The sequence below is a fragment of the Taudactylus pleione genome, unplaced genomic scaffold (genome assembly GCF_031769625.1).
Source record: "Taudactylus pleione unplaced genomic scaffold, aTauple2 ptg000327l, whole genome shotgun sequence".
NCBI lineage: Eukaryota > Metazoa > Chordata > Amphibia > Anura > Myobatrachidae > Taudactylus > Taudactylus pleione.
The window spans coordinates 4,197,203-4,221,618 of NW_028284728.1; the positions used below are offsets into that span (position 1 = coordinate 4,197,203).

The window sequence follows — 24,416 nt, forward strand, 5'->3', positions numbered from 1 at the left end:
AGGATCTTTGTGATTGAGGAAAAGATCTCTGCATTACAGGCAAGGGTACGCAGTTGCCTGCAGAGTCGCCGAGTGTCTATTCACTTGGCAATGTGGTTCCTGGGTTCCAGGGTGTGGCTGTTCGACATGGTGGAGAGTACCCAGCTTCACTCTAAATCTCTAAAAAACTTGATCCTCTCCGGATGGGATGGGTTGCCACGTAGGATAAAGTCAATAGGCTTTCCCCGGAGGTTTGTCTCTCTCTGGCCTGATGGCTGCGGAAAGCTCACCTAAACAAGGGGCACGCCTTTGGGATTGCGGACAGGGTCCTTCTGACGACGGACACCAGTATCCGTGGCTGGGAAGCAATGACGGGTCCACACTTGTTCCAGGGCAGGTGGACACCAGTAGTTTTTGCGCTTCCCATAAACATCTGAGAACTCTGAGCAGTATTCAAGGTTCTCCAGCATGCTGGACAGGTCCTCCACGGAAATACCATGCAGGTACAGTCTAACAACGCCATCATGATGGCTTATGTAAACCACCTAGGAGGTTCCCGAAGTCAGGCGACACTAACAGTGGTGTCCCGAATTCTGGATTGGGTGGAAGGCTTTATCCCTGCCGTCATCGGCAGTGTTCATTCAGGAATCCTCAGATGGAAAGCAGGCTTTCTCAGCCGTCAAGACGTGCATTCAGGGAAATGTCCTCTTTATCTGGAGGTGTTCAATCTTCTGGTGAACAAGTGGAGCCTTTCAGAGATGAGACTCTTCTGATAGACGTAGGTAGGTCCAGTGGACCTTCCAAATTGTGTACCTCGTCCCTCCGTTATCCCTCTTCCTCCAGTAATAGCAAGAAGGAGGCACGCTCCTGCTGATAGCTCCAGCGTGGGCCAGATGGCACTATTACTCAGATCTTCGGAGCCTCTCAGTTAACACTCCGAAGCTGTTGCCTCTACGCCCGGACCTGTTGTCTCAGGATCCTGGCTGATACCCAGACCTGGGTTGTCTGTCCTTGACGGTGTGGCGGTGGAGACTACCCTCTTAAGGTCTAGGAGTTTTTCCAGCTCTATAGTTAACAGGGGCTCTGTCCATGTTAAGAGCTTGGAAGCTTTTATCTGCAAGAATTTACCATTAGATATGGTATACTTTCTTTCAGTTGTGTCGCCCTAGAGGCTAGGCTCCTCGGGTATTCCGGATATCCAGAGGTTGGCTTTCCTACAGGTGGGCTTAGATAACGGTCTTCGCCTTGCTTACCTGAAGGTGCAGGTTTCTGCCCTGTTAGTATGGTTTCAGTGTAGGATTGCTACTCTTCCTGATGTCCGCACCTTTGTGCAGGGTGTACGTTATATTCAGCATCCCTTTGTTCCACCTGTGGCTCCTTGGGATTTGGCTGTGGTCCTTAGGGCTCTCTGAGGACCGCCATTTGATCCACTGGGCTCAGTGGATTTCAAATGGCTTACGGCTAGGACTGTATTCCTTCTGGCTCTTAATTTGGCCAGTAGTATCTCAGAATGGGAGGCTCTGTCAATTAGACCTCCCTTTTTCTCATCTTTCCTAGGAACAGGGCAGTGCTTCGCACTTGCCCTGGTTTTTTACCTACGGGGGTGTCTAGTTTCCACATCAATGAGGAAATTATAGTACCGGCCTTTACTTCCCCAGTCCTGTCTGCTGGTGAGGCCTCTTTGGCTGTGGTACAGGCGCTAAGAATTTAAGTTGACCGTAACAGTCCATTTAGGAAATCAGACTCTCGGTTTTGTCCTTTCTAGTTTCCATAAAAAGGGTTGGCCTGCCACTACGCTAACTTTGGCAGGATGGATTCACAGGTCTTCCTGTTCCATCCTCTATTAAAGCTCTTCCACTAAGTCTGTGGGTCCTTCGTGGGAAGCTCGACGTGGCGCCTCAGCGGTGATTGGCAGCCACGTGGTCATCTGTCCATATTTTTGTAAGGTATTATGCTTTTGATACCTTCGCCTCTCAGGATGCTTCCTTCGGGCGGCGGATTCTCCTTACAGCACAGGAGCGTCCCCACCCTTAAAGGATACTGCTTTGGGACATCCCCAAGGTATCCTGTGGATACCCTATGGACCCTGAAGTAGAAAATATGAGATATGGTAATAACTTACCATTGTTATCTCTATTTCTACGAAGTCCATAGGGTTCCACAGGACTCCCGCCCTGTCGCACCTGTACTGCAGATGGGCTTTGATCTGGTCACCGGTTTCTCCTTCTCCTTCTGGTGAGAATGTGATTCCTGTGTGTTCCAGACTCTTCTCTCTCTTTTTTTGCTCCTGCTCCTGCCTATGGCTTGCTACGAAACTGAGTGGCCTGAGGCTCGGGGGCGGGGTATAGGAGAGGGACCCCAGTGCATCCTGGGAGGCTGAAAGTTTAACTCTGTGGTGCCTGGATGTCTGCCGCCATCGCCTATACCCCAAGGTATCCTGTGGAACCCTATGGACTTCGTAGAAATAGAGATAACAAGGGTAAGTTCTTACCATATCTCATATTATAAGTAATGTTTAATCATTCCCCTCAGTCCTCGCCCCAGTGGAGCTTACAGTCTATGGGGTGGGAGATGTGCTAGACTTTCTAAAGAGAACAGGTAAAGAAGCTGTCCATAGCAACCAATCAGCTTATAGCTTTCATTTTATTGAAAGTACTTGATAAATGATAGCTAGGCGCTGATTAGTTGCTGTGGGCAACTTCTCCAATTGACATCTCTCAAATGTTGATACATCTCCCCCCTACAACGCTTACTACATGAGAGCACAATTGCAAGGGTCCATGTATTCAGCAGCCAGTGAACCGTTCAGAGCATCCGAATGGAAATGCATGCAAGCACAGGGAGAACATACAGACTCCACACAGATAAGGCTCTGGTCAAAATCAAGCTCATCGCCCCATCGGATTGCTATCCACTGTGCCGCCCTACATTCACAATTTACGAGAATCCTACGTGCATCTTACCCTGTACAGAAAGTTCTGCTCGTCTTTCCGGCAGTCCCCCCATCCCCCTGTCTGTACGCTTGGTTTGATAGTCGGTATCATCAGGTCGGACTTGCACCGGCCAATAACTGGGAACGGGCGTATTTGCGGTTACACCCAACGTGAGTGTGCCTTGTTATTGTAGCGCTTCACCAGTGGAAGGTGGAAGTGAAATGCGTATGGCTTTGCCTGTACTTGCTTATGCTTGCTCTGGGGGCATGCGCAGAACACTCTACTGAAATATCTCCGATTGTCAACTTTTGTTTAACCCTACCTGTATAAAATGTACAGCAAATAGGGAGACCTCACTTGTCTCCTCGTGGAGACCTCACCATCTATTTGAAGCAGAGAGCTGGACTAGGTCTGACCATAACTCTACAGTGGTGCTTTATGGGATCTGTTGTATAAAGCACAAATGGCCTGCACTGTGTGCGGCTCCCATGCTGTGCGCACTGTGGGCGGTTCCCCTGCTGTGCGCACTGTGGGCGGTTCCCCTGCTGTGCGCACTGTGGGCGGTTCCCCTGCTGTGCGCACTGTGGGCGGTTCCCCTGCTGTGGGCGGTTCTCCTGCTGTGCGCACTGTGGGCCGTTCCTCTGCTGTGGGCGGTTCCCATGCTGTGCGCACTGTGGGCATTTCCCCTGCTGTGCGCACTGTGGGCGAATTCCCCTGCTGTGCGCACTGTGGCGAATTCCCCTGCTGTGCGCACTGTGGGCGAGTTCCCCTGCTGTGCGCACTGTGGGCGAGTTCCCCTGCTGTGCGCACTGTGGGCGAGTTCCCCTGCTGTGCGCACTGTGGGCGAGTTCCCCTGCTGGGCGCACTGTGGGCGAGTTCCCCTGCTGGGCGCACTGTGGGCGAGTTCCCCTGCTGGGCGCACTGTGGGCGAGTTCCCCTGCTGGGCGCACTGTGGGCGAGTTCCCCTGCTGGGCGCACTGTGGGCGAGTTCCCCTGCTGGGCGCACTGTGGGCGAGTTCCCCTGCTGGGCGCACTGTGGGCGAGTTCCCCTGCTGGGCGCACTGTGGGCGAGTTCCCCTGCTGGGCGCACTGTGGGCGAGTTCCCCTGCTGGGCGCACTGTGGGCGAGTTCCCCTGCTGGGCGCACTGTGGGCGAGTTCCCCTGCTGGGCGCACTGTGGGCGAGTTCCCCTGCTGCGCGCACTGTGGGCGGTTCCCTTTGCTGTGCACACTGTGAGCGATTTTCACTAATGTATCATGTTGCAGACCTTAATAGTAAAACAAAAGATTTGATGTCTATACCTTTTCCATGTTTGTTTCTCTATCATAACATACTGTACATATGTTCTTACTGCATACAATTGTTTTACGTGCATCTTATTGCATTTTAGCTGTACACTTGCGAGAGCCGTCTGTGAATAAGGAAGAAGTAGAGGACGGAGCGCTGTATTCAGCTCTGAGAACGGCCACGCAGGAACTAAAGCTGACATCCTCGGAGAAAGGGGGTACAGAAGAAATGGGGATCGCTGAGAGCACCGAGAATTCTACAGCTGAAAATTCAAATGATGGAACTGACCCAAGAAACAGAGAGGAGGCCAGGGGAGAACATCTTCATCTCCACCTGTCCAGCTGCCACGAGTGCCTGGAACTGGAGAGCTGCACCATAGAGTCGGTGAAGTTTGCATCGGCAGAGAACATTCCAGAACTGCCAGACGACTCCAATAGCTTTGAGGACAATTCAGATGTGGGTTATCTTAAAGAGTCTTCAAGCCTCAATAGGAGCGGAAAACCACCCAACGTTCTCATATATGGTGGTTCCACATCTCAAGACCACTTCCAGATTGTCAAATCTGTTCTTCAGCAGTGCTTTGATTCATGTAGGTATGTGATCTACCCTCTCCCGGAGGACCAAGCCCTCAAGGCTCCATGGATGGATAACTGTTTGTTATTGGTTGTAGCCGGCGAGGAGCCCATACCTCTTAACATTCACAAACTGTTCACGTCTTACCTGGGGAAAGGTGGGAAGATCCTGGGGCTGTCCTCTTCTCTCACGTTTGGCAGCATGGTTCTAAAAAGGAAATCTGAACTGCTGGGATCTGTCCAGGCTTTTATTTTCGACAGTCCCAACGGCAGCCAAATCCAGCTGAACGTTCTGACTAGTGGCTATGTGTACGAGGAACGCTGTAAAGAGTCGTGTGAGGAGGAGGATCAATGGGGTTATTTGGACAATGACAGTCGGGATATGATGCTGGTCCACCAGACGTATGGAGAAAATGCTGGAGAGGCCGTCCTGTGCCAGGTATAGCTCCTCCTCTTACCCGCTACATGCTATCTGCATGTGTGTCTGTGGGCTTGGTAACTGCCTGTAAATGTGACCAACTTCTGTAGCGCTTTGGTTGACTCTATCATGAGGAACCCATTGTATTGTGTCTAGCCTGTTACTGTGTCATGGTCATTTTTAGTGGAGAAGGGAGTATTGTTTGTAAAAATGTTTCATGCTGCATACACACGATTTTCCTCAACCATATTAACGATATAATTTTAATGTAGTGAACGATCGATCAATGATGCGCGTGAACGATACCGATATCTATGGTCGACTGTACATGCAGGCCACATGGACGATTTTGTCAAGATTTGCCTGTAAAGACATGACTTCACTGAAATATCTATCATCGATATCTACCTAAAATCGTTTACCCTGCACTATAGAAAAGGAGGGAAATCTATCGGTGATATCTTTGGTTGTGCAGGTTGTACCGTGTGTATGCAGCATTGTTGCGTACACACGGTACAACTTAAATGGACGATATGAACAATATCGATCTTGTTCATATCGTGCTGTTTTCACCCACCAACGACCTGTGATGCGTGGGAATGTATGGTCCATATCGACCAGGTTACTATAGGAACCCGCGATCGTTGATTGCTGGTCGTTATAGTTGGTGGATACATGGTGTGCTGGATGATCGATATCGATCGTCCAGCACACCCGGGAGATCGAACAACGATATACTTGTCGATCGTCCCGTGTGTACACACCATAAGTTTACAGCTTTAACAGAATGGGTTTAATAAGCAAACCAGAATGAGTGATAATATAATATATTAAATTCGAGCTAAATTGAAACAAATCTTCCTATGCATTCCCCAGCTATCCTTCTCTGCGGCTCCTGCTCGGCATCAGAAGCCGCGGCAGGAACTCTGTGATGTAGGGGGCACTGTGAGCCGCAGGATTATCCCTCCCTGCCACCCTCTAGTCCTGGCTCCCTGGGGCGAGGTTACTTCTGACTGTCCCTCCTAAAGAGAGATTGTTGGAATTAGATGGTTCTCAATTCACCTAAAAATAATGGGTTTTGATTTGCAGGCCAAGAATACACTTAAGAGCACACCCGTATTTTCAGCCCGTCTCCTAAGCTACATTCAGCTAAAAATCCTGCGTCATTTATACAGCTGCGTCAAGATACGCTTTTGAGGTATTTTGATGTGGCCGCAGAAAAAAAAGAGATGCGAGTTATCGTCGTCATCATCACCTGGGTGGTAGTGACTGCCTATTCAATAAAAAGTGCCCCGTTTATAAAAGTGCCAGCGTGTCTATGACCGCCGGTGGCGATTGACCAGGTTTATTTTCAGTTTCCCAAATGTCTCCTGTGCCCTACCACGGATCAGTGCTTTTAGCGCATTCCTGTGTGACCCCCCCAGTCTTCCGTCTGGCCGTCAGGCTGATTGGCAGCAGGGATGGGTCTATCTCTTTTGGCTCCTGGTCCTACAATCTTTACAAATGGAGCTCACAAATGAATGAGGGGTGTTGTAATCACACTGGAATTACCTCCAGGTTGGCAGCTCTGGGCTCTTGGTTGGGGTCACTAGAACTTATCAGAGACCCTGGTAACGAATTTTAAAGATCTATCTTGAATAAAAAAAAATATAGAAAAAAATAAAGTAAAAAACAATTAATAATATAAGAAAATTATTTAAAAATAATAATAAAATAAAACCATATACTTGTTTCTGCCCCTATAACTTCCTAAGACTTTAACTTCCATGTAATTGTTACAGTCCCTGGTATTTTCTCTCTGCTATTTATGCTGTTTGAGATGAAGCTAATGGTGCATGCACACGGTCAGATTTGTCTTCATATCTGAACGATAACTATTTAAAAAATCGTTCAATCGTTCCTATCTGAAGGAAAATCTGACATGTCTGAACGATGCGCGTTCCCGATGGTCAGATAACGATATCTGACATCCTATGTGTTTGCAGTCAGTTTTGGACGATTTCAGTCATTCTAATGCAGTCAAAAATCGTTCATAGTTCAAATCTGTCAAATCGTTCATCAGATCGTTCATCAGATCGTTCAAATCGTTCATCTGACAAATCTGACCGTGTGTACGCACCTTAAGTTCAATATTAATACCAACCTTTTATGTTGTGTTTGACCTGTGTCTTTTCTCTACAGGTCAGGCTGGAGCTGCCTCCGGAGTCTCTAACGGACCATGATAAGGGGACCTTTGATTCTCTGAAGCTGAGTAACACCCAGAGGCACGAGGTGCTGACACAGATCCTCAGCAGCCTTGGTCTGGACTGTGAAGCCAGCACCTCGCCGTCTCTGACACCAGTCTACCTGCTGACTGCACAAACGGTGAGTTCCGACTGTCGCCCAAACCAAATCCAACCTCCCCCCTGTACGCAAGATATCCGGCAGGTCGCTGTATATTCCTTCCAACATTGCTTCCACTCTAGGAGAATGTATAACATTATACTCCACATGATTAAGGGACCCAGGACCGTATTTATAGTTGATGATATCCTAAACGTTGTCTTTTACTTTATATTAGCGATTGTGCCCCTCACAAGCTCATGCTCCTCTCTCCAACATACCCGTGTTAAAGACCAGTCACCAAAAATGAAAACTGAGTATTACTGTATGTAATTTTCAGGCTGCCCATCGCTAATGCCTCCTTGTTGGCTTATATTGCCCCACTATTTGTCTTGAGAGAAGTCTCAGTTTCCTGGGACATGAAGTGGACAAGGAGAGATCAGTGTGTTCCGTAGTCTGTTACCAGCTGGTGGGCCGCTGGGATGACTGTCATGAAGGAACCTATGGTGGTTACATCTCCTATCTCTGCTCCAGCCATAGGAGCCAATGCCAGTGACACGCTGGGGTGTATAGGTCAGGATGGACAGGATCATGTAGAATCCCGGAGGCAGTTGGACAAATCTAGGAGCCAGCAGTGCCCAGAGATAAAGGGCATTACAGAACCCGGGCTGCTGGTTTTCTGATGTTACCCCTGTACTGCAGCTATATATTCTGGTAATGCATAACCATTCTGGGAGCACCTCCATCCGCCTGCTTCCACTTAGTAGGTGGTTCTCAGAATTATTTCCTTTTCTGTTTTATATATAAAAAAATATCTATATTTCCTTAGCGTAGAATAGAATGTAGCTCATTGAAGGTTTTAGAAGTCACTGGAGAGTTTCGTAACCATTATAAAGATACAAAGACCCAAGTGTGGATCTTTTATTCTCCCTCTTTCTTATATTACAGCGAGCATATAAAATGTTATTTGAAATATACAATGTTACTGGTACAGATGTGTCCACTGACATCTATCCTCCACGCGCTACAAGTCGCATTACACATAGCACTGAACCTCCTTTTCCCTTTAATTGCGTCTTATTTGCCCAGCTATGCTAATAGGACGCACAAGCAGCTTCTGCGGATTAAGATGATATGCGGCATGCCTATGTTCTGCGTGCGACTGCGGGTGTATCTGCATGCCTATGTTCTGTGTGCGACTGCGGGTGTATCTGCATGCCTATGTTCTGCGTGCGACTGCGGGTGTATCTGCATGCCTATGTTCTGTGTGCGACTGCGGGTGTATCTGCATGCCTATGTTCTGTGTGCGACTGCGGGTGTATCTGCATGCCTGTGTTCTGTGTGCGACTGCAGGTGTATCTGCATGCCTATGTTCTGTGTGTGAGTGCGGGTGTATCTGCATGCCTATGTTCTGCGTGCGACTGCGGGTGTATCTGCATGCCTATGTTCTGTGTGCGACTGCGGGTGTATCTGCATGCCTATGTTCTGTGTGCGACTGCGGGTGTATCTGCATGCCTATGTTCTGTGTGTGACTGCGGGTGTATCTGCATGCCTATGTTCTGTGTGTGACTGCGGGTGTATCTGCATGCCTATGTTCTGTGTGTGACTGTGGGTGTATCTGCATGCCTATGTTTTGTGTGCGACTGCGGGTGTATCTGCATGCTTATGTTCTGAGTGCGACTGCGGGTGTATCTGCATGCCTATATTCTGCGTGCGACTGCGGCTGTATCTGCATGCCTATGTTCTGTGTGCGACTGCGGGTGTATCTGCATGCCTATGTTCTGTGTGCGACTGCGGGTGTATCTGCATGCCTATGTTCTGTGTGCGACTGCGGGTGTATCTGCATGCGTAATGCCGCTGACACTGTAATGTAACATAGAATCTGACGGCAGATAAGAACCACTTGGCCCATCTAGTCTGTCCTTTCTACCCTATGTGATCCTCAGTTCTTTGTAAGGACATCCTTATGCCTATCCCTAGCGTGTTTAAATTGCTCTACTGCCTTAGCCTCTACCACCTCTGATGGGAGGCTGTTCCACTTATCCACTACCCTTTCTGTGAGGTAATTTTTCCTCTAATTTCCTTTGAACCTACCTCCCCCCATTGTCAGTGCATGTCCTCGTGTTCTAGTACGTCTCTTCCTATGAAGAATGTCTCCATCCTTCACCTTGGTAAAACCCATGATATATGTGGAAGTTTCTATCATGTTCCCCCTTTCCCAGAATCTGTTCGATTCCCGGCACCGCCTGGCCGACAAAAGCATTGGTGGCTGATCCCCGATGGTGAGGGCCAATGCTCTCTCTGGCACAGGGCGTCAAAAAGTCATGTTACGACTCTGTTTCAAACTACACATATTAAGATCTTTTAGTCTTTCCTGGTAGGTTTTGTGGTGTAGACCTTACACCACTTTAGTTGCCCTTCTTTGTACAGTCGCTAATGTATTAATATCCTTCTGGAGATATGGCCTCCAGAACTGAACACAGTATTCGAGATGAGGACGCACCAATGACCTATACAGTGGTATTATCACTTCTTTCTTTCTGCTACTGATTCCTCTCCCTATGCAACCAGACATCTGACTTGCCTTCCTCATTGCTTTGTTACAATGCTTAACTGACCTGCAATAGTGACTCCTAGATCCCTTTCCTCCTCCGTAGGTTCCATTATTGTACCCTCAGTACTATATTTAGCCTTTGGGTTCTTGAGCCCAAGTGCGTGATTTTGCATTTTTTAGCATTAAACTGTAGTTGCCTCGTACTTTACCGTTCCTCTAGTCAACCTATATCCTCCATCATTTGTCTTACCCCTCCTGGTGTGTCTACCCTGTTGCATATTTTTGTGTTCTCTGCAAAAAGGCTACTTTCCCTTTAATACCACTTGCATTGTCACCAACATAGATATTAAAAAGCACTGGTCCTCCAAGTACAGATCCCTGGGGTACTCCACTGGTAACATTTCCCTCCTGTGACTACACTCCATTTACTACAACTCTCAGTTTCGTACCCTTCAACCAAGTTCTTATCCATTTAACCACCTTAGAATAAAATCCCAAATTTCCAAGTTTATTTGTCTGCGATGTGGGACCGTGTCCAAAGCCTTCCTATAGTCTGGGTAACCTACATCTACAGCCCCCCCTTCATCTATTACTTTAGTCACCTAGTCAAAAAAGTCAATGGGGTAAATTTACTAAGAATTGTGTTGGTCCGAGATTGCAATCAACTCGGAAGTACTTTTCATAGACTTCAGCAGAACACGGGAATTTACCATTATTCTTTTTGTTCAATTCGGCTGTTTTTGGTGCAATATCGGGGAGTAAATAGAAGTTTCAAATAGAACACCTCCTGTTACAGCCAATGAGCGGCCGCTACATGTTAAGCGGCCTCCGATTGGCTAGCGGCTCATAGAAATTTCAGATGACTCCCGTCTTCTGTCATTCCACGTAGTATAGGTATATGTGGTAACACATATATCTATACTTGTCCGACTTGGAACGGGTACCCTCGTTTTTTTGTTTTTTGCCAAGTGTTGTGGATGCTACGGAGATCGGTGCAAGGAGAGGTGAGTATAGGTTTTTTCAATGTACTCCCATTGGATATCTACATGGAGAAGTGGACCGATCACCTGGCAGCAGGTAAGCATGTGTGAGTGGGGTAGGTAGGTGTTTGTAGGTAGGTGTGTGGTTCCACAAGTGCCAAAGGGCAGACATGCTGGCACCTGTAGTTCCACTGTAAAATACAATAGTTGACATTCTATATATCCTAGTATTGTCCTATCTCCTATATTATATTATTGTCTCATTCTATATAGCATAATATAGTCCTATCCCATATATTATAGTATTGTCTCATTCTATATATCATAATATAGGGCCTGATTCAGAGCCGTTCGCTATTTGTGGTCGTTCGTTCAAAAACAAGGGGTGGCTATTCAAATGATCCGTTCGCAAATTGCAGTCTGTTCCCACCTCTAAGTCTGAACGAGCGAGCAAAACATACGCTCGTTTTTTTGATAAAAACGCCCCCTGGCCGCACGCACCATACGCCATGTCCGCTATTTATTAGATTAATCGAGTACATCGTACAGCGTATGAACTGCTCGCTATTCTTGTGGTTGGTGTTTTCAACTGCTATTTTGCGAGCAGTTCTGAGTTAAAAAAAACCAAGTGACGTGGTCAATGACGCTGCTGTATTAATTATGCACTCCCTTAAAACGCCCATTTTTGACCTTTAAGCACGCCTGCGTTCGGATCTCCACTCCCCGTTTTCAAGCACCTTCCCCTGTTACCACCCACATACGCCTCATTCTGTCACTCAAAATAGCAGGCCCTAGCTATATTGCGTACCAACGATTTTCGGCCGCACTGACTGCTTCGCGCATGCGTACTAAAAACCGTACGCATGCGCAGATGTGCGAACATCGCTCGGAACGAGCGTACTGCCGCTAGCGAGTGGCTCTGAATGAGGGCCATAGTCCTATATCATATATTATAGTATTGTCCTATCTCCTATATTATATTATTGTCTCATTCTATATATCATAATATAGTCATATATCATATATTATAGTATTGTCTCGTTCTATATATTATAGTATTGTCCTGTATAATTTATTATAGTATTGTCTCATTCTATATATCATAGTATTGTCCTATCTCATATATTATAGTATTGTCTCATTCTATATATCATAGTATTGTCCCATCTAATATATTATAGTATTGTTTCATTCTATACATAACCGTATTGTCTTCTGATTCACATGTCCGATAACTTATGGCTTATTATTAGTTAGTAGATGGCACTTTTTACAGAGAACTGATGTTAGAGGAACCTCGAATGTCTGGATTATCTGTCTTCCTCTGTACATAGGTCTTAAGCCGCACATCCACTAGCAGATGGGTACACGACAGCACGATTACAACATCGTAATCGTACTGTCGTTCCCCATTCCCTGAGTGCCTACACTGAACGATTAGCAGTTCAGTGTAGGCACCCTCCATCATAGGACAACTGCACCTAATAACCTCCGTGGTACTATATATACAACTCAATCTGCCCCAGGGACCGCCCCCTCTATCTGCTGCCCTCCTTCTTCTTTGCTGCTTTGTCCTGCCCCCCCGTCCCCCTCCCTCGTTGCCACTCGCTCTTCCCCCTTCTTCCCCCACACACATTCCCTTCCTTGTTCCTGGCAGGCCGGTCCTCCTCCTAGGCTATGTCTGTCCCATGGGAGGCCACTGATGGTAAACATTGGTGGCTGATCCCCGATGGTGAGTGCCATGCACATGCACCGTCTGCACATACTGATAAACTATCGATGGCTCACTATGGTCGATAGTCGTCCCTACTCCCTAGCACTGGGGGCCGCTGGGGTGCGCATGTTGGAGATGTGACAGATCTTACAGAATTATTATATACTGTTTTGCTTTGAGTCCTAGTGCTATAGCTCCTCAGCTGTGTACTGGAGTTCCTATATCATTACCTGTGTTCTTTACACTACTGTGCATCTTCATTTTTTTCACTGTATGTTTTTCTATTTTATTGATATAATATTATGAATGCTGTTCAGTCACTAATTTGCAGTGCTTATCGCTTTAGAAGGAATTGCTTTCCAGTCTAATAGTGTGGTTCCAAAGCACAAAAGTTATGTAAAAAAAAGGGTAACACGATGTAAGTTTAACAATTAGAGTAAAAAGCAATGAAATAGTACAGTCGATACATACACGTGCGTATTGGTCCCAGTATACAATCATTCAGTCCAGAAGTCTGTGGTCGCAAAGAAGATGTCTGTACCCTGGGGTCAGGACAGAGCTTATATATCTTACAGGTTTCAGAGTTAGCAAAGGGACAAATTGACAGGTTTTCATTGGTTCTAGCTTCTGGTCAATCTGGTCATTGGTCAGTTCATACGGTGTCATCAGGGGTATGGATCAGTCTTCCAACGGTCACATTGTGTATCTTCCCGCCGAAGAACTGCTTAAAACTGGCTACAACACTGCATACTAGTAATAACATTTCTATTCAATAACTCCCTATCATCCATAACTAGCGGACGCATGATGCGACTTCTTTTCCTATAGAAACGGATGTCTGCAAATAAACAGACATCAGATACCAAACATGACATGTCCACTATATTCTGAACCTTAGATCTCTTTTAAGTACATCTTACATCATAATTATTAGCTAACAAATACCTTTAATAACTCTGGTTATTATCTATAATGTGTGGGAACCATTTTATATGTATGAGTTTGCATATGTGCGTCTGTGTATGTGTGAATACATGTGCGCGTTCGTATTTGTGCGCATTGGATTGCACCGACGCAAAGTAGCGTCCAAGTAACTCGTCATCAGACTATAGACGACTATATCGTCAGATAATAATTGTAAGCGATCATACCCAATTATTTGACTTTGACAATATGCAAATGAGTGCTGCTGGTCCTTATGTAGCTCAGTGATAATTCAGAACATTGCAGCTGCAATTCTACCTTGCAATGCTACAACGAAACACTAGGTGATGCTATTGATACAGATTTAATACTGTGCATCAATACTGTGCACTGTGGGGTTAGAATAGGTGTTAACTATCTTTTAATTGTCACTGAGTAGGTTAAACTGAGGACAACAGGGTCTGCAGTGTTACTTTTGTATAACCATCTCTTCACTATAGGAGTAATCACTTTTGGGAATATAACTTACATGGCCACCTTTTGTCTCAATGCTTTGCCCAGCAGAAATGGAGGCATCGTACAGCCCAGTGCTGAATCGGGATCACACCTAAAGACAGACTGTTTCGGCTGTATTGGGGCTCATTAGAGAATACGGGTTTGCTAAGCATATGAAGCACTGCAGATACAGCCTCTCTGATACAGTAAGGGCCTGGGAAAGATTGAAGTCACTGTTTAGCGTATAATGTGCAGATAAGAAAGGACCAGTGTGGCACCAGTGACTCCTGGAAACACCAGTACGGGGTCCAGTAACTTCTGGGAACCCCAGTGTGGGGACCAGTGACTTCTGGGAACACCAGTATGGGAACCAGTGAGTTATGGGAACACCAGTGTGGGGACCAGTAACTTCTGGGAACACCAGTACGGGGTCCAGTGACTTCTGGGAACGCCAGTGCGGGGACCAGTCATTCTTGGGAAAACCAGTGCGGGGACCAGTCACTCCTGGGAACGCCAGTGCGGGCACCAGTCACCCCTGGGAACGGCAGTGCGGGCACCAGTCACCCCTGGGAACGGCAGTGCGGGCACCAGTCACCCCTGGGAACGCCAGTGCGGGCACCAGTCACCCCTGGGAACGCCAGTGCGGGGACCAGTCACCCCTGGGAACGCCAGTGCGGGGACCAGTCACTCTTGGGAACGCCAGTGCGGGGACCAGTCACTCTTGGGAACGCCAGTGCGGGCACCAGTCACCCCTGGGAACGCCAGTGCGGGCACCAGTCACCCCTGGGAACGCCAGTGCGGGCACCAGTCACCCCTGGGAACGCCAGTGCGGGGACCAGTCACCCCTGGGAACGCCAGTACGGGCACCAGTCACCCCTGGGAACGCCAGTGCGGGCACCAGTCACCCCTGGGAGCGCCAGTGCGGGCACCAGTCACCCCTGGGAGCGCCAGTGCGGGCACCAGTCACCCCTGGGAGCGCCAGTGCGGGCACCAGTCACCACTGGGAGCGCCAGTGCGGGCACCAGTCACCCCTGGGAACGCCAGTGCGGGCACCAGTCACCCCTGGGAACGCCAGTGCGGGCACCAGTCACCCCTGGGAACGCCAGTGCGGGCACCAGTCACCCCTGGGAGCGCCAGTGCGGGCACCAGTCACCCCTGGGAACGCCAGTGCGGGCACCAGTCACCCCTGGGAACGCCAGTGCGGGCACCAGTCACCCCTGGGAACTCCAGTGCGGGCACCAGTCACCCCTGGGAACGCCAGTGCGGGCACCAGTCACCCCTGGGAACGCCAGTGCGGGCACCAGTCACCCCTGGGAATGCCAGTGCGGGCACCAGTCACCCCTGGGAATGCCAGTGCGGGCACCAGTCACCCCTGGGAACGCCAGTGCGGGCACCAGTCACCCTTGGGAACGCCAGTGCGGGGACCAGTCACCCCTGGGAACGCCAGTGCGGGGACCAGTCACCCCTGGGAACGCCAGTGCGGGGACCAGTCACCCCTGGGAACGCCAGTGCGGGGACCAGTCACTTTTGGGAACGCCAGTGCGGGCACCAGTCACTCTTGGGAACGCCAGTGCGGGGTCCAGTCACCCCTGGGAACGCCAGTGCGGGGTCCAGTCACCCCTGGGAACGCCAGTGCGGGGTCCAGTCACCCCTGGGAACGCCAGTGCGGGGTCCAGTCACCCCTGGGAACGCCAGTGCGGGGTCCAGTCACCCCTGGGAACGCCAGTGCGGGGTCCAGTCACCCCTGGGAACGCCAGTGCGGGGGCCAGTCACCCCTGAGAACGCCAGTGCGGGGGCCAGTCACCCCTGGGAACGCCAGTTCGGGGGCCAGTCATTCTTGAGAACGCCGGTGCGGGGACCAGTCACCCCTGGGAATACCAGTCACCTGGCTGCCCACTTTGTTGTGTTGCTGGAAATCTTGCACAAGAGAGCCCCAGAGTCTGATTGTGCAGCATTGATAATGTGGTCTGTCCATCAGCTGGTGTCTCTGGGCTAAAACTAATTTGAACCTGTGTAAAGCTGGGCATCCACTATACCAGTGTTGGCTAACCTTGACACTCCAGCTGTTGTGGAACTATATATCCCAGCATGCCCTGCCACAGTTTTAGCATGCCCTAATAGCAAAACTGTATCAGTGCATGCTGGGTTATATAGTTCCATAACAGCTGGAGTGTCAAGGTTAGCCAACACTGCACTATACAATTATCTGTCAGATATCTGTCCAATCTGGCTGGCTGGAATGAAAACCTGGTAATGTATGGGAGCAAATGACAGTGGATCATATGGTTTCAAACACTGAAAAAAAGGACCAAACAAATTCTTCAAATTGGTTAAATTTGTGTGTTTTAACCAATTTGTCTGAACTACCATTTTTGGCTATTTTCCAGTGTTTGTGAGCAAATGGGCGACTGTTATTTGCTCCCATACATTACCAGGTTTTCATTCCAACCAGCCAGATTGGACAGATATCTGACAGATAATTGTATAGTGGATGCCCAGCTTAAGGAATGGCAGAATGCAGAGGACACTAAATAATCCGATGCTGATGTCACTAGAGGGACCAGATCCTATCGATTTTGATTATAAAAAAGCTGCAGACGAATTAATACACAGGGAGCAATCCAACTAGGTTCGAGTTTTCTAAAGCGAGTTTGTTTTACATCGTATGAATGCACGCACCCGAGATTCGCGAGATCCAATTATAAAAGCCTATTCGTGCTACTCACAAATATTCTATAGCATGTGACTTGGGAGAAGAGCATGAAAAAGTGGGGAGACCATCCTGGACCTCAGAAAAAGGGACAACTTCATTAGCACACAGTTTCTCAAACTCTGTTCTCAGGACCCCAAACGGTCATGTTTTCCAGGTCTCCTCACAGAATCGCAAGTGAAATAATTAGCTCCACCTGTGGATCTTTTAAAATGTGTCAGTGAGTAATGACTACACCAGTGCAGTAATACACCTGTGCGCCTACCAGGAGACTTGGAAAACGTGACCTGTGTGGGGTACTGAGAACCGAGTTTGAGAACCTCTGCGATTAGCAGAATTGCACAGGCGGCTGTCAGTGGGCATAAGGCAAGTACTGGAGGTTTTTTAAAACCGTGTAAAATGGCCGATTTGTGCATTTTATTTTTTTTAAATTAATAAAAAAAGAAAACTTTTTGTGTTTAATCTCAAACAAATTAAACATAAAATGCAAAAAAACTAGGAAAAAAAGGTGATTTTGTGTTAATTGGAGGCAACTTTAAATCTTAAAAAAACCCAAAAACAATAAAAAGCAATTATTTTTCATTTTAAAAAATACTTTAAATTTGGGGTACCTAAACTAATGAAAAAGTTGATTTTGGGCTAATTTGAGGAATTCAGTCAGTCGTTAGGGAGGTGGGGGGTGTCCAAGGGGTTCTGCAGTGTGTCCCAACATCCTTGAAATAAAGACTTTCCCTACCTTTTTTTCATGGGGATGTGCACAGAAAAGCATTAATTTCCTCTGGGAAAAAAAAAAAGTGAGTTTGAAATTGGATTGCAGCTGCACAGTACAGTGCGAGTAACCCAGCAGCACAGTACAGTGCGAGTAACCCAGCAGCACAGTACAGTGCGAGTAACCCAGCAGCACAGTACAGAGCGAGTAACCCAGCAGCACAGTACAGTGCGAGTAACCCAGCAGCACAGTACAGTGCGAGTAACCCAGCAGCACAGTACAGTGCGAGTAACCCAGCAGCACAGTACAGTGCGAGTAACCCAGCAGCACAGTACAGTGCGAGTAACCCAGCAGCACAGTACAGAGCGAGTAACCCAGCAGCACAGTACAGTGCGAGTAACCCAGCAGTACAGTGCGAGTAACCCAGCAGCACAGTACAGTGCGAGTAACCCAGCAGCACAGTACAGTGCGAGTAACCCAGCAGCACAGTGCGAGTAACCCAGCAGCACAGTACAGTGCGAGTAACCCAGCAGTATAGTACAGTGCGAGTAACCCAGCAGCACAGCACAGTGCGAGTAACCCAGCAGCACAGCACAGTGCGAGTAACCCAGCAGCACAGTGCGAGTAACCCAGCAGCACAGCACAGTGCGAGTAACTCAGCAGTACAGTACAGTGCGAGTAACCCAGCAGCACAGTACAGTGCGAGTAACCCAGCAGTACAGTGCGAGTAACCCAGCAGCACAGTACAGTGCGAGTAACCCAGCAGCACAGTACAGTGCGAGTAACCCAGCAGTACTGTGCGAGTAACCCAGCAGTACTGTGCGAGTAACCCAGCAGTACTGTGCGAGTAACCCAGCAGTACAGTGCGAGTAACCCAGCAGTACAGTGCGAGTAACCCAGCAGCACAGTACAGTGCGAGTAACCCAGCAGTGAGAACTGCTCGCACAAGCCAACTCACACCTAAATGGTTTGACCCCCCCCCCCCCCCCAAAAAAAAAAATAATAAAAAAATAAAAAATTAAGTTTAAATATAAGGGCATGATTTCAACATTTCATTATTGCGAAGTCCCCCACCCGGCTACTTCTTCATATCACTCGGCTGGCAAAATTCCCTTGGGGAGAACACTGAGATTGATGAGTGTAAACGTCATTGATCATTATTGGATCCAAAAAAAAATAATGGAGGGGGTGAATGAATTGACTGTATTGAGGGAGGAGATGGAGGACAAGGCTCTAGATCTGCACAGTACGTCATGTAGGAGAAACCTGTCACTCTTCATCGCCGTAAGGCAGGATGGTGGGAGTAGGAAAAATTCCAAACAGTTACAGCACGTTCACCAGAAATTGGAGGTAGCGGTGTATGATCATGTGTACCATAGGGGAAATCCATCTCTAGATCTAGTAATCAGAGTCTATGGGCCGTATTCAATTAGAGGCGAAAAGCCGTAACCGGCGAAAAAGTTATCTCCAGAACTTATCTCCAAATTCAATTCCAGCCGGAAATTCGCCTAAACGGAGACTCAATGCAATGTACAGTAATAGGCGAAAAAGTTTCACCTGTGAATAGCGGGTGAAAAGATGCGCAAAATTGTTATTTTGGGGTGCAAAGGTGGGGAAACGACCCAGAACCCTTGGGACAGCCCCCCAAAGGACAAATCTTGCAAAAAAAAAACCCTAAGAACACCTCAAAAAAAGTACTCTCATTTTTGGGGCGAAAAAGTAAAAAGTGCGGCATAAAAACCAGCAAAATCGACTTCTTGAGGGTCTGCAAGGATGGGTCAGGTGTTTTTAGGATTGCAGGTGTATGCAGCAGGTGTGTTTTTGTACGTTTTTTAAAAGTTCACTTTAGAGACATAAAAATAAGCTAGCACCCATTTGCAAGTACCCCAAATGTGCCAGGACTACTTATTTTCACCCAAAAATACTGCTTTATGCCATTCTTCACCACTTTTACAAAGATGCTAATTAGAAGAAATTTAAACTACTTAAGTACCCCAAACACTTTTATTAGGGCTATTAGTGCACATCTAGATTGATTCCCTATGTTTTTTTTGGGGTACAGACTGATTTCCCCACTTGTGACAGTACTTTCCACCTGTTCTGCATTCGCCGCTTTCCGTTTTCGCGTGTTTAGGAATTGAATAGACGCGCACAAAAAGTTTTTGCCTCTGAAAGAGGCGGAAAGTCGGACAGGCAAAACTTGTCCGACTTTTCGCCTCTAATTGAATACTGGCCCAAGTTGGACACAACTCAAGCACCTTATCATAGTTATGCCTGGACCCCATATAGCCGACTACAAACAGAAGACAGAACGATGCTGCCGCTTATCCTAATTCTGCAAAAGCCAGTCACTGGTGCCCCAATGGGGTCCATCTGCTGTCTCTTCTCTCTGATTGCCTTTATGCTTATGTCTTAAGCATAGGAACATTATTGGGGCAAGGGGGTATTATCGGGTCAGTTGCCTGATGGTGACCGTAGTTTTGCAGAGTGTATGACCAGCATACGGGCGCCTCCATGTTCACAATCCGACCTATTTCTTGGGACTCTTCCATTACAGCAGCAATAGATGTATGAGGAACAGCGTCTGTAAGACGTCGCTTTAAAATTAAATTGCTCTTTTCTTACACAAAATGTAACACATCTGTAACTAGCCTTAGTTGTATAAAACTTTTGCACAAGTACAGTCACAAAACAACATTGTAATTCTTCAGCACTATCTGGAGCTCCTGCGCCCCCTGTTGGCTCTGCGTCGTCTTTGTCCTCTGTTCCAGCCACAGGCAGGAAAAAGCTGGTCTCTTAAAGCTTCAAAGAGCCCATTAAATCATAGATTAACATTTGTCTAGTTTAAAGTCTACGAGAGGAAATTTACGGTGTATCAAATCATCTGAGAAAGTTTTTCTCCCACTTTGGCTATTCCCAATTTACCTGTAACCGTAGCTTTCCTGGCTACCAAAAATGTTGTAAAATCGCATAATTGTTAAGCAGGTCGGGGCCTAGAGAGACTCGTAATTGTTCTGCATGAAAACTGAACCTGTAAAACAGGATGGGCAAGACTGGAGCTAATACCGCAAGTGAAAGGTTCTTAGCAAGGAAAGAATTGGCCACAAAACGTCTTTTAAACCTGGGAACAGATGGCCAGACGGCACAGGGAACAAAAAAACTAAGACTATGGGTTTAATATGAACTTGTCACCAATCTCTTTAAGTTGAGTATAGAAAATATTGTAATTGAGGAGGAAAATGGGAAGGATATGATCATGCAACACACTGAACGTAGCCCGTCGTAAAATCCATTGCACCTGAAACTGGGATTTCTTTGGTCTCTAAAGCTGATATTTAAGATCAACCTCGTATAACGCTCAAATTGTCCCCGTGAAAACCGTACAGGCTTTAACCCCCACTGGGGGACCAATATATCATCCCGAGCTCGCAAAAGCAGCAAAGACGTGATCTTTTTCATGTACTTAATTGACACAGTCTATTACGTTTCCCATTTGTGATACCAGGTTGTAAATGGGTGAAAAGTTTGTTGGTCTTTTGCGGATGCGAAGGGACGAAAGACAAAAGGCTTTTGTGCGCGGCGTCAAAAACAGGCAAGAGGCTCATTAACACGTTTCCCTATTGTTTGTACAGATGTCTGCTTCAAAAAAAAAGAAAAGGAATAGGAATATTAAGAATGAGAATAGTTGGGAGACGGCGGTGATATTTCGTCACATGCGGCTTTATAGCGCGATGGGAATCTGCTCAGAAAACACTTACGACATCGGAGCTGGATGTGTCCGTGGATTTGGCTTCCATATATAGCCAAGTTTCTTTTTAATTGGAGGTTTTGTGCTCCTTTTTCACATGTAAGAGATATGTTTGCTTTGCTCTGATATTATTTTGTTCTAGAGCAAAAATCCAGCTGTTCTGTAGCTTTATATTCCATGTATAACATAATAGAAAGCGACATTGTAGGATAGGTTTGTATCCTCTTGTGATGGATAAAAGGATGGTGGAGGCCAGATGTGGCCCTTTGACATGATTGACCAGAAGCATTACAGACCTCTTGACAGTGAATTTATTATATTAATAATAAGCTCTGATTGGATGGTTTTAGGACAGCTAATTGCAGTACATTGTTGTAAGGCTTGTGCTGGCATTTTTTGTATGGCACTTGCCAATGGGATATGGAGGCATCTGCCTAGGAGAGAGGTGCGAGGCCAGGTTAGTTTCTGATCCAGCAACACGCGTGCCTTTGTGACGTCAGGAAATTGCAGCCGTGACACGGAGCATGGAGGCGCTGTGGCAGGTGACTGTACGGATATGCCGTAGCAGGTGACTGTACGGATGTGCCGTGGCAGGTGACTGTACAGATGTGCCGTGGCAGGTGACTGTGCACATGTGCCGTGGCAGGTGACTGTACAGATGTGCTACAGATGGTGATTGTACGGATGTGCTGTAGCAGGTGACTGTACAGATGTATTATGGAAGGTGGCTGTACAGATGTGCTATGGCAGGTGATTGTACGGATGTGCTGTGGCAGGCGACTGCAGATGTGCTGTAGCAGGTGGACTGTACAGGTGTGCTGTAGCAGGTGACTGTACGGGTGTGCTGTAGCAGGTGACTGTACGGATGTGCCGTGGCAGGTGACTGTGCGGATGTGCCGTGGCAGGTGACTGCGCGGATGTGCCGTGGCAGGTGACTGCGCAGATGTGCCGTGGCAGGTGACTGCGCAGATGTGCCGTGGCAGGTGACTGTGCACATGTGCCGTGTCAGGTGACTGTGCAGATGTGCTACAGATGGTGATTGTACAGATGTGCTGTAGCAGGTGACTGTATGGATGTATTATGGAAGGTGGCTGTACAGATGTGCTCTGGCAGGTGATTGTACGGATGTGCTCTGGCAGGCGACTGCAGGTATGCTGTGGCAGGCGACTGCAGGTATGCTGTGGCAGGCGACTGCAGGTATGCTGTGGCAGGTGACTATGGGTGTGCTGTGGCAGGTGACTGTACAGATTGATGTGGCAGGTGACTGCAGATATGCTGTGGCAGGTGGACTGTGTGGGTGTGCTGTGGCAAGTGGACTGTGCGGGTGTGCTGTGGCAGGTGGACTGCGGGTGTGCTGTGGTAGGTGACTGTGCGGGTGTGCTGTGGCAGGTGGACTGTACGGATGTGCTGTGGCAGGTGGACTGTACGGATGTGCTGTGGCAGGTGACTGTATGGATGTGCTGTGGCAGGTGACTGTATGGATGTGCTGTGGCAGGTGGACTGTGCGGGTGTGCTGTGGCAGGTGGACTGTACGGATGTGCTGTGGCAGGTGGACTGTACGGATGTGCTGTGGCAGGTGGACTGTACGGATGTGCTGTGGCAGGTGGACTGTATGGATGTGCTGTGGCAGGTAAATGTGCGAGTGTGCTGTGGCAGGTGGACTGTACGGATGTGCTGTGGCAGGTGGACTGTACGGATGTGCTGTGGCAGGTAAATGTGCGGGTGTGCTGTGGCAGGTGGACTGTACGGATGTGCTGTGGCAGGTGACTGCAGATATGCTTTGGCAGGTGACTGTATGGATGTGCTGTGGCAGGTGACTGTATGGGTGTGCTGTGGCAGGTGGACTGTGCGGGTGTGCTGTAGCAGGTGACTGCAGATATGCTGTGGCAGGTGACTGTATGGATGTGCTGTGGCAGGTGACTATGGATATGCTGTGGCAGGTGGACTGTGCGGGTGTGCTGTGGCAGGTGACTGCGGATGTGCTGTGGCAGGTGACTGTATGGATGTGCTGTGGCAGGTGACTGTATGGATGTGCTGTGGCAGGTGGACTGTGCGGGTGTGCTGTGGCAGGTGGACTGTGCGGGTGTGCTGTGGCAGTTGGACTGTGCGGGTGTGCTGTGGCAGTTGGACTGTGCGGGTGTGCTGTGGCAGGTGGACTGTGCGGGTGTGCTGTGGCAGTTGGACTGTGCGGGTGTGCTGTGGCAGTTAGACTGTGCGGGTGTGCTGTGGCAGTTGGACTATACGGGTGTGCCGTGGCAGGTGAATGTACAGATGCACCTTTTTTTTTTTCTAAAGTGCATACATTATTTTAACATATGTACAATCACCTTTTTATTTATACTTGCCTTTTTTTTTGTAATAGTTTTATTTTCCTTTTCTCCTTCATCCACCAGGGGACACTGGAGTTACAACATTTGGGTATAGATGTGGGTCGAGAAGAGCTTGGCACTTTAAAAATTTCTAAAGATGTGACTGGTTCCTACCCCTCTATACCCCATCAGCCCCAGTCAAAAAAATGTGCCACAGACAAGCCGGAACACACTGGGCTGTCTCCAGCCCTGTTGGAATATATTTTATTTTAATTTATTTATTGTAATCATATTTAATGAGGACAGACAGGCTGCTTTCTGCGACAGCCTGCCTGCTTCGTGGGAGCCGCTGGGGAGGGCACCGCCACAGCTACTGCTGCCAGTGTCCGGTGCCCTGATGAGACTAGTGAGACCTCAGTCTCTGTGAGACCCGCCATAGCAAAAGGTGTGAGCGCGTGTCGGTCCTCACTCCTCTTCAGCCCAGCACCCCAGCCGCAGCAGACAGGGAGTATTATCCTGATTAGCAGGAGCGGTGTTAAGTCTGGGCTCTCAGTGCCTCACTTGGTGCCTGCACTGATAGGTAGCGACAGCTCTCCTCCCGATACAGGGGAGGAGAGCGGGCGGCACTTGCATGCACAGCGCGGTAATCCCGCGGCTGGGTCACGATTAGTGGGATCTCCCTGCTTTCCCCCACGGTACAGGAGCGTGTTGGGGACCGGTGGGGAGAAGTATAGCGCCGGTATAGCCCCCATGCATTTTGGCC

General features: G+C 48.2%; 1 protein-coding gene across 2 annotated transcripts in view; it reads left to right on the top strand.

Moving 5' to 3' along the window:
• HLCS (holocarboxylase synthetase) overlaps nucleotides 1–24,416 on the top strand; it is a 218,389-nt gene that overhangs the window by 20,557 nt on the left and 173,416 nt on the right. For both annotated transcript variants that reach the window (XM_088443160.1, XM_088443159.1), the window contains exons 5-6: nucleotides 4,302–5,209; nucleotides 7,370–7,552. In XM_088443160.1, coding sequence (XP_088299286.1) covers nucleotides 4,302–5,209; nucleotides 7,370–7,552 — 1,091 coding nt within the window. The remainder of the gene's footprint in view (nucleotides 1–4,301; nucleotides 5,210–7,369; nucleotides 7,553–24,416) is intronic.